Source organism: Pogoniulus pusillus, unplaced genomic scaffold (assembly GCF_015220805.1).
Source record: "Pogoniulus pusillus isolate bPogPus1 unplaced genomic scaffold, bPogPus1.pri scaffold_281_arrow_ctg1, whole genome shotgun sequence".
Classification (NCBI taxonomy): Eukaryota; Metazoa; Chordata; class Aves; order Piciformes; family Lybiidae; genus Pogoniulus; species Pogoniulus pusillus.
In genome coordinates this window covers 1-8,631 of record NW_026974705.1, presented here as the reverse complement: position 1 = coordinate 8,631, position 8,631 = coordinate 1, and the positions used below count along the sequence as shown (strand labels likewise).

The 8,631-nt window shown below is 53.2% G+C and overlaps 1 protein-coding gene across 12 annotated transcripts; it reads left to right on the top strand.

Moving 5' to 3' along the window:
* Positions 1 to 230: 230 nt before the first annotated feature.
* LOC135174086 (protein disulfide-isomerase TMX3-like) lies at positions 231 to 7,853 on the top strand. Of its 12 annotated transcripts, none has more exons than XR_010301722.1 (7): positions 231 to 736; positions 1,096 to 1,208; positions 2,100 to 2,190; positions 2,288 to 2,442; positions 3,017 to 3,085; positions 6,819 to 6,916; positions 7,613 to 7,853. XR_010301722.1 is itself a non-coding variant. In XM_064141331.1 (7 exons), the coding sequence occupies exons 1-7, from the start codon at positions 700 to 702 to the stop codon at positions 7,788 to 7,790; spliced, it is 681 nt and encodes a 226-aa protein (XP_063997401.1). In that variant the 5' UTR covers positions 287 to 699; the 3' UTR covers positions 7,791 to 7,853. The 12 variants fall into 12 exon arrangements, 5 of the variants coding, with proteins under 5 accessions (XP_063997402.1, XP_063997401.1, XP_063997403.1 ...); XM_064141331.1 differs by having other exon boundaries at positions 287 to 736; positions 6,819 to 6,856; XM_064141332.1 differs by lacking the exon at positions 6,819 to 6,916 and having other exon boundaries at positions 255 to 736.
* Positions 7,854 to 8,631: the final 778 nt, after the last annotated feature.

Below are 8,631 nucleotides of genomic sequence, written 5' to 3'. Positions count from 1 at the left end.
GAGCTTCCAAATCATCCAGGGCAGCCCTTAAGGCAGCACTGCCAGGTCACCCCTAAAGCATGTCCCTGAGCAGCACAGCTGTAGGACTTTTCCTCCCTCCAGGTAGCTGCAGCCAGCAGTGAGCTCACTGATCAGACTCTGTGCTCAGAGCAGAGCTGCTGCAGCCCTCTCAGCATCTTGGTAGCCTCCTCTGCACTGGCTCCAACACTTCCATGTCCTGGTTGTGCTGGGGGCTCCAGAACTGCCCCCAGGACTGCAGATGGGGTGTGAGGAGAGCAGAGGCAAGGGGCAGAATCCCCTCCCTTGCCCTGCTGCCCACACTGCTCTTGCTGGAGCCCAGCACAGGGTTGCTGTCTGGGCTGCACTCACACTGCAGGCTCCTCTTGAGCTTTGCATCAGCCCAGACCCCCAGGGCCTGTTCCTCAGGGCTGCTCTCAGCCGTTCCCCATCCAGCCTGGAGTTGTGCTTGGGATTGTGCCCACCCAGGTGCAGGACCTTGCACTCGGCCTTGATGAATGCCATGAGGTTGGCCTGGGCGCACCTCTGCAGCCTGCCCAGTTTGTAACTGGGGCTGTAAAGAATGGTTATGCATTGCCTGTGCTTCTGATTTCAGGAGAGTCCCATTTCATTCTTGATGCTTTCTTTAAGAGAGGCATACAACTGAGCTCCCTCAGAGAAGCAGCATGAAGTGCATGAAGGATGCTGGCTGCACTCAGTACAGACAAGGCACATTGGAGTAGGTTAACAAGATGCTTGACATTTGCCCTTAATGGTCATTGTCTTCAAATGCATCATTCGGGAGTGAAGTTGCTTGGCATTTGCAGTTGACTACTTCTTCTCTGGCCTTTGGAGTGAAGGAAGGGAAAAACCAGAGTTGAAGATGTCAGCTCTGTAAGTTTTCTCTGGGTGATCAAAGCATGCACAACATCCTGTGCTTGTGCTCTGGAAGATTCTAGGAGCTTCACGGGGACTCAGGGAGCACAAGTTCTGGATTTCTGTGGGCTGTCTCTAGATGAACACCTGAGTGCAGTGAATCTAAAAGCAGCTGTCTCTCATTTGAAGTTAAAGTGATGTGACTGATCTGGTGCTTTATAGGTGCCAAAAAGGAGACCTTCTTCACCTGCTTCTCCTGTGCAAGCTCTTCTGTCTGTCTGCTGAGATGTTTCTGCCTGTTTCTCTGGCAGAGAAGTGTTTGCTTTTTTGGCTGGGTAAGTAGGAGATTTGTTTTGTTGATTTGCTTTGTTTTGTCGCTGAATACTTGGTGCAGCTGGCCTCAGATGCTGTTTGTTCACAAAGGACACACTACTGTGTGATTGGTGGGCATAGAAGCAGTAATTGCTGACAGAAGCACGCTTGTGACCTTGGCTGTAAATTCATGAACAGGCATTACAGTGTTTCTGTCTCTGCAAGCCAAAGTACTCTCATGCTGAAGAACTTCTTCCTCAGATCCACTCTAAGCAGCCCTGCTCTCCCTCAGCTTCAAACCATTCCCCTTGCCCTGTCTTTAGACACCCTTATGGAAAAAGTCCCTCTGCAGCCTTCCTGCTGCAGGTTCCCTTCAGGTACTGGGAGGTAGCTTTAAAGTCTCCCTGGAGTCTTGTCCCCTTCAGGCTGAGCAGCCCCAGCTCCCTCAGCCTATCCTCTTAGAAGTGCTCCAGCCCTTGGCTCATCCTCGTGGTCCTGCTCTGAACTGGTTCCAGCAGTTTTTCGTTCTTCAGCTGGACTGTGGCCATGTGGAATGTTTTGGGTTGTGCTTTTGCCTTTGCATGCTGAAAGACTTCCTGTGTTACCTTAGTAGTACGTTTCATGTGCAAGGTTCCTGTCTGTGATCTCTTGCTGCTGGGGAAGTCATGAGCTACCTGTGGGGGTGTGAAATGCAGTAAGCTTCCATCGCGTTGCCTGCACGGATGTGAGGGGACAAAGTACTGCTGAGAAGCTTTTTGTACCATTCTCTTCCCCCTTCCCCTCTTGCCTTTAAGGGAGCACACACAGGGAGAAGCTCACTGAGCGCCCTCTGACATGCTGTAGGAATTCTTTGCTTTGCAGTGTTTTACACTGTGGCTCTTCAAACCTGTAACCCATCTGCTTTCCATTGCCAGCGAGCTGACCATCCGTACTACCGTCGCCTTGAATGCCTCCAACCAGCAGTGTTTGCTGCCAGACAGACACCTGGAGAAGACAGAGGACATGGTTAAGTTCATGAAGGATATCTTGGATGGTGCTGCTGAAGTAAGTCTTTGTTGTGGCTTGAGATATATTGGTTGGTGTTTGGTTTTTCCCCCCTTAGCTGCGGTGGCTCCGATTGTTACGCCGTGTGATTTATCTTCCTGTCCTGGCTGTCTTCCCGTGCTGGGTGCTGGCAGTGAATACGTGGTGAGGAGTGCTTGGGGTGTGCCATCCTTTGCTGTTCTCACTGTGGGAACTCCAAGAGCCATGGAATGGGTGCGTTATGAGTGATGCACAATTAATAACCAATATTAATGTTGGTATCCAGGCAAAGGTTGTTAATAACTACAACCAACCTGTTTCTTATCATTCAGTCTCTGCAGAAAGCTTATTGACAAGGTTCAAAGCACACAGCTGGGGTATTTGTACACTTAGAATCATGGAATCAGCCAGGTTGGAAGAGACCTCCAAGCTCATCCAGCCCAACCTAGCCCCAGCCCTCTCCAGTCAGCTAGGCCATGGCACTAAGTGCCTCATCCAGGCTTTTCTTGAGCAGCTGCAGGGACGGCGACTCCCTAGGCAGCCTCTGTGGTCTGAGAGCAGAGCAGCAACTTGCTGTTAGTTTGCTGTGATGGTCTCAAACAACTGTGGGAGAGTTTGGCATGAGCCTGTTGGAATGCTTAGCCTTACTGGAGGAGCTGGGAGCGTCTGGGCAGCATGAAATGCAAGAGCAATTGCTTTTCACTTCCTTCTTAAGGGACTTAAGGGTTGGGAGGTCTGAAGAATGAACTGTTGGGATCATAACTGCAAAGTGTCAGCAGTTTTGACATGGTTCCATTTGACATTGCAGGCACAGGCTGGTGATGGACTTCTGCAACGAAGCAAGAGAGTCATCTATGAGGCCAAGGCTGCTGTAATGGTAGAGTTCATTGCTTATTCAGTGAGGTGATGCTCTTGTCAGTCAAGAAGGACTTAGTTGCAGAGGCTTTAGAAATGCTTTGATGTAAGCTTGTTGCTATGCTGTGCCTAGTGTATCTATTGTCACTATTTAGAACTAGGCTTAAACCAAATGAACTTCTGGATTAAAACAGCCAATCATGTCTGCCACAGTTCTAACTGTTCCACCTGCAGGAATGTCACATTTTTCACTCTGCTGTTAGTCTGATGTATTTTAAGGGACAGAATCATGAAAATCCAACCTCTTTTCCTTGAGCTTTTTGCCATCGCTTCAGAGGTTCTTTTGTGTTCTGAGCAATGTTTTGGTTTCAGTCTGTCCCAGTCCTCTGTCAGCCTCCCAGCCAAGAAATCTCTGCTGCTGGTGAGGCGGAGCAGCTTCTGTCTGTTGTTACTTGTCCTAGTGCTGAGCACCACCAAGCAGCAGCTGGCACCTTGGTGCTGACCCCTGCCCCTCGGCAATGTATAGACGTTAAGGAGATCCCTTCTCTTCCCCAGACTAAACATCCCCAGGCCTCTCTCTCTTCTTTCCAGCCCCCTCCCCCAGTCCTTTCTTCCCCCCCTCCACCTCCTCCCTTTTCCCACCCCTCCCCTCTTCACCCCCCCACCTCCTCTCTTTTCCCACCCCTCCCCTCTTCACCCCCCCCACCTCCTCTCTTTTCCCACCCCTCCCCTCTTCACCCCCCACCTCCTCTCTTTTCCCACCCCTCCTCTCACCCCCCCACCTCCTCTCTTTTCCCACCCCTTCCCCTTCTTCACCCCCCCCTCCCCTCTTCAACCCCCACCTCCCTCTTTTCCCCCCCCTCCCCTCTTCAACCCCCTCCACCTCCCTTGTCCCACCCCTCCCTCTCTTCACCCCCCCACCTCCTCTCTTCACCCCCCCACCTCCTCTCTTCACCCCCCCCACCTCCTCTCTTCACCCCCCCACCTCCTCTCTTTTCCCACCCCTCCCCTCTTCACCCCCCCACCTCCCCTCTTTTCCCACCCCTCCCCTCTTCACCCCCCCACCTCCCCTCTTTTCCCACCCCTCCCCTCTTCACCCCCCCCACCTCCTCTCTTTCCCACCCCTCCTCTCTTCACCCCCCCACCTCCTCTCTTTTCCCACCCCTCCTCACCCCCCCACCTCCTCTCTTTTCCCACCCCTCCTCTCTTCACCCCCCCACCTCCTCTCTTTTCCCACCCCTCCTCACCCCCCCACCTCCTCTCTTTTCCCACCCCTCCTCTCTTCACCCCCCCACCTCCTCTCTTTTCCCACCCCTCCTCTCTTCACCCCCCCACCTCCTCTCTTTTCCCACCCCTCCTCTCTTCACCCCCCCACCTCCTCTCTTTTCCCACCCCTCCTCTCTTCACCCCCCCACCTCCTCTCTTTTCCCACCCCTCCTCTCTTCACCCCCCCACCTCCTCTCTTTCCCACCCCTCCTCTCTTCACCCCCCCACCTCCTCTCTTTTCCCACCCCTCCTCTCTTCACCCCCCCACCTCCTCTCTTTCCACCCCTCCTCTCTTACCCCCCACCTCCTCTCTTTTCCCACCCCTCCTCTCTTCACCCCCCCCACCTCCTCTCTTTTCCACCCCTTCCTCTCTTCACCCCCCCACTCCTCTCTTTTCCCACCCCTCCTCTCTTCACCCCCCCACCTCCTCTCTTTTCCCACCCCTCCTCTCTTCACCCCCCCCACCTCCTCTCTTTTCCCACCCCTCCTCTCTTCACCCCCCCACCTCCCCTCTTTTCCCCCACCCCTCTCTCTTCACCCCCCCACCTCCTCTCTTTTCCCACCCCTCCTCTCTTCACCCCCCCACCTCCTCCTTTTCCCACCCCCTCCTCTCTTCAACCCCCCCACCTCTCCCTCTCTTTTCCCACCCCTCCTCTCTTCACCCCCCCACCTCCTCCTTTTCCCACCCCTCCTCTCTTCACCACCCCACCGTCCTCTCTTTTCCCACCCCTCCTCTCTTCACCCCCCCCACCTCCTCTCTTTTCCCACCCCTCCTCTCTTCACCCCCCACCTCCTCTATTTTCCCACCCTCTCCTCTCTCCCCCCCACCTCCTCTCTTTTCCCACCCCTCCACTCCTCCCCATCTTTCCCTCCCCTCCACCTCATCTCTTTTCCACCCCTCCCTCTCTTCACCCCCCAACCTCCTCTCTTATCCCACCCCTCCTCTCTTCACCCCCCCACCTCCTCTCTTTTCCCACCCACCTCTCACACCACCACCTCCTCTCTTTTCCCACCCCTCCCCTCTTCACCCCCCCACCTCATCTCTTTTCCCTCCCCTCCCCTCTTCACCCCCCCACCTCCTCTCTTTTCCCTCCCCTCCCCTCTTCTCCCCCCCACCTCCTCTCTTTTCCCACCCCTGTTCTCTTCACCCCCCCACCTCCTCTCTTTTCCCACCCCTGTTCTCCTCACCCCCCCCCATTTTTCTCTCCCTCCCCACCTCCTCTCTTCTGTCTCCCCCCCAAATAACGAGAGCCACACCAGAGGCCAGAGCTGTGCTGTCGCAGCAAGCAAAGGAGGCAACGAGATGCTGTAGGGACTCTGACTCTTGCTGCCAGGCTGCAACAAGAGGAAGGGAGAGTCTGGCCCCCAACAGGTGAAAACAAGAGAGGAGCAAGGCAGGAAGCACAAAAGCAAACCTATCTCATGAAGGAAACAGCACAACTTCAAGCACAGTTTTAAGCACAGCATACCAAGGAGGAACAGAAATCCCAAGCAGAGCAAAGGGGAGGAGTGGCTTAGAGAAAAGCAAAAGCACCCCACAAAGCACACAGCCAAAACACCACCCCACAAAGGACACAGCCAACCTACCCCCACAAAGGGGATCAGCCAAAGGCTTCTGCCTCTCCTGGGGCAGCTTAAAAAGGGGAGGTCAATTGAAGTCTCCTCCCACCCCAGCTGTGGCCACTTTGCCCTCCCTGCTCAGTGCCCTTTATAAGCAGAGCAGGAGGAGCCCAGCCCCAAGCTGGGCCCATTGCGGGCCAAGGGATCCTCCGCCTGGCATCCCAGGTGAGTGCGCACGGGTGAGCACCGGGTGCGTGGTGGAGGGTTTCAAAGGCCGGGGGGCCTGGCTGGCCCCCTGGCTAGCTAGGGCCACCTTAGGGCTGGGCTACTGACCCACTGCAACATCCACCTTAGCTCACGGGTGCTAAGTCTGTGTTGCTACTGAGGCTGAGGTTTCTCTAGGAGGTTGGATCCTCGAAGGTTTTGCTCTGGGTTCTGCGATGGAGGCAAAGATGGAGCAGGAGCACTAACTGGAGCTGGTAACGGACCAGCAGCAGCAGCTGGTAATGGAACTGGTAATGGAGCAGAAGCTGGTAACGTAGAGTGGAGAGGAGGAGGAGGGAAAGCAGCAGAGACTGCCCGGGGGAAGGCAGAGAGTGGGGGCAGGACGGCAGGGGCTGCCCGGGGAAAGGTGGAGGGCAGCGGCAGGAGGGCAGGGAAGAGGTACAGAGCTTTCAGGTGCTGAGCTTCAACAGAAAGACCTGATGGAAAAGAAAAGAGACTAACTTGTTTAGCAAAAGTACTCTCTGGAATTTCCCAAGTCGCTTATTTATTGAAGGGAGTCATTTGTTGGTCATTGTCATCACGAGAGAGGACCTTTTGGTTTGCGTTAGGGTGGTTTGGGCTTGCCTGTAACTCCAGGCCCCTCAGAAATTGATGGGGGGGGGAAAACCCCAACCCATGGATGTTCTCTTGGTTGTCTTTAACAGATAAACAAAGAGCAAGTGCGACTGAAAGAGCTTTGCAGGTAACAACTCTGTGACCCTGTTTGGAGAGTTTTGAATTGGTCATTGCCAGCGAGATCAAGGTAGTGCCCCTTGGCCTTGCTGCATGTGGTGAACTGCTCCTAACACAGCCCAGCTGAACACAGAGTCAGGTGAAATGAAGGCTGAAGAGATAGGAAAAGTCTTTCTCAGCCTCATAGCTAAAGACAGTTTAGTTTCCCCAAGAAGTCCCATTCTACCTGTTGTGCATTGGTTTGATGCCAAAGCCAAACAACTGCCCCAGACCTTTCTATTTTCTCAGCTTTGGTGTAAATGAATATGAATTGAGGTTGGATGTGGCCCTGAGCAGCCTGTTGCAGTGGGAGGTATCCCTGCCTAGAGCAGAGGGTTGGGACTGGATGATCCTTGAGGTCCCTTCCAACCTAAACCATTCAATGAAGTCTTTTATCAGCTCCTAGGATTAGTGACAGTGGGGAATGTTTGCTTGCTATGAGCTGAGGGAGCTGTTTCCTAAATGGAATGTTCATTAGTTCTTTAGCACCTGAAAATGTTGGCAGGCTACTTGATAAACCTCCTGGAACGCAGGGGCCTGTTGAATTGTTTTCCCAGTGCCTGAACAACTTGCAGTGCTGTAATGGGTTAGCCTCCTGTTTCCCTCCAACACAGAAGTGAGGCAAAAGTAACACAGCCAAGGAAAAACCCTCTGGGTTGAGATCAAGAGGTAAATACAAAATGAGATCCTGCAGTGCACAATTACCTTAGCCTGTTTCTGTTTGCAGAAAGCAGGAGTCAGCCACCTGCCACCCATCCCCTCCTGACCCCAACCCCAGAAACCCAAAGCAGCACTTGGCACAGGAGGTCTCTCGTGTTGCAGTCTCAACTTCAAGCCCTGGAATACTTTGCTTCAGCCAGCAGCATGGGGTTGGATACCAACAGCAGAGTCGACTTAACCTGTGACTAAGTGAACTTTAAGTGTTCTGACTCCACAGTGGAACCTGATAAAGAAAGATGTGAATGGAAGCAGGCTCTGACTGCTCTGTGTAACTGATGAGAAGCTTTCTGAAGGAGGTGAATTTGTTTTACAGCCCTTCCCTCAGCTGGTTACAGATCTTCAAGGTAGCTGCTGGTGCAGTGTCTGTTGGAGACTGTTAGCCACTCTGAAGGAGGGAGTTAGTGGAGCATCATAGGAACATGTAGAGAGATTGGTCAGGAAAAGGCATTTGTGTTACCCTTTTGAGTCATTTGAGTCACTTTTATTGTAATCCCATGGCTGAGAGCAGGACTCCTTTGTGTCCAGGGTTAAAATCTTCAAGGAGAAACAGTGCCAAGGCTCTGAATTGATTGGGACTTGGTGCTGCTAGTTACAATGTAGGACAGTTAAGGCAGTCCTGTGTTTTGTGATTTGCCTTTTTTCCTACCGTTCTAGTTTTGGCTCGGGCTAGTGTGAAGTGTCTCTGGAACGAGGTCCTTGTGGTCCCTTCTGACCCTGACTGATTCTGTGATTCCAGCAAGCAGCTTTTGACTTAAAAACCCCTGAGGTCACTGCAGCACCTCTCTATGGAATAAAAGAAAGGGATTTTGCTGCACTGCCGAGAACTGTTTCCAGCTCTGAGCCTTTGTTGTTGTGGTTGTTTTTGGTTCGTGTTCATAAACAGCAGTAGCTAAGCAATCCTCTCTGAGCTATGGACCAGAATCTGCTGCATCCTGTGCAAGAAGCAGATCCCAGTGTGATCTGGTGCAGCTGTAGCACTTCCTAACTGCTAGGTTTGGGAGGAGGGCATGTGTCTCAGTCGTTTCT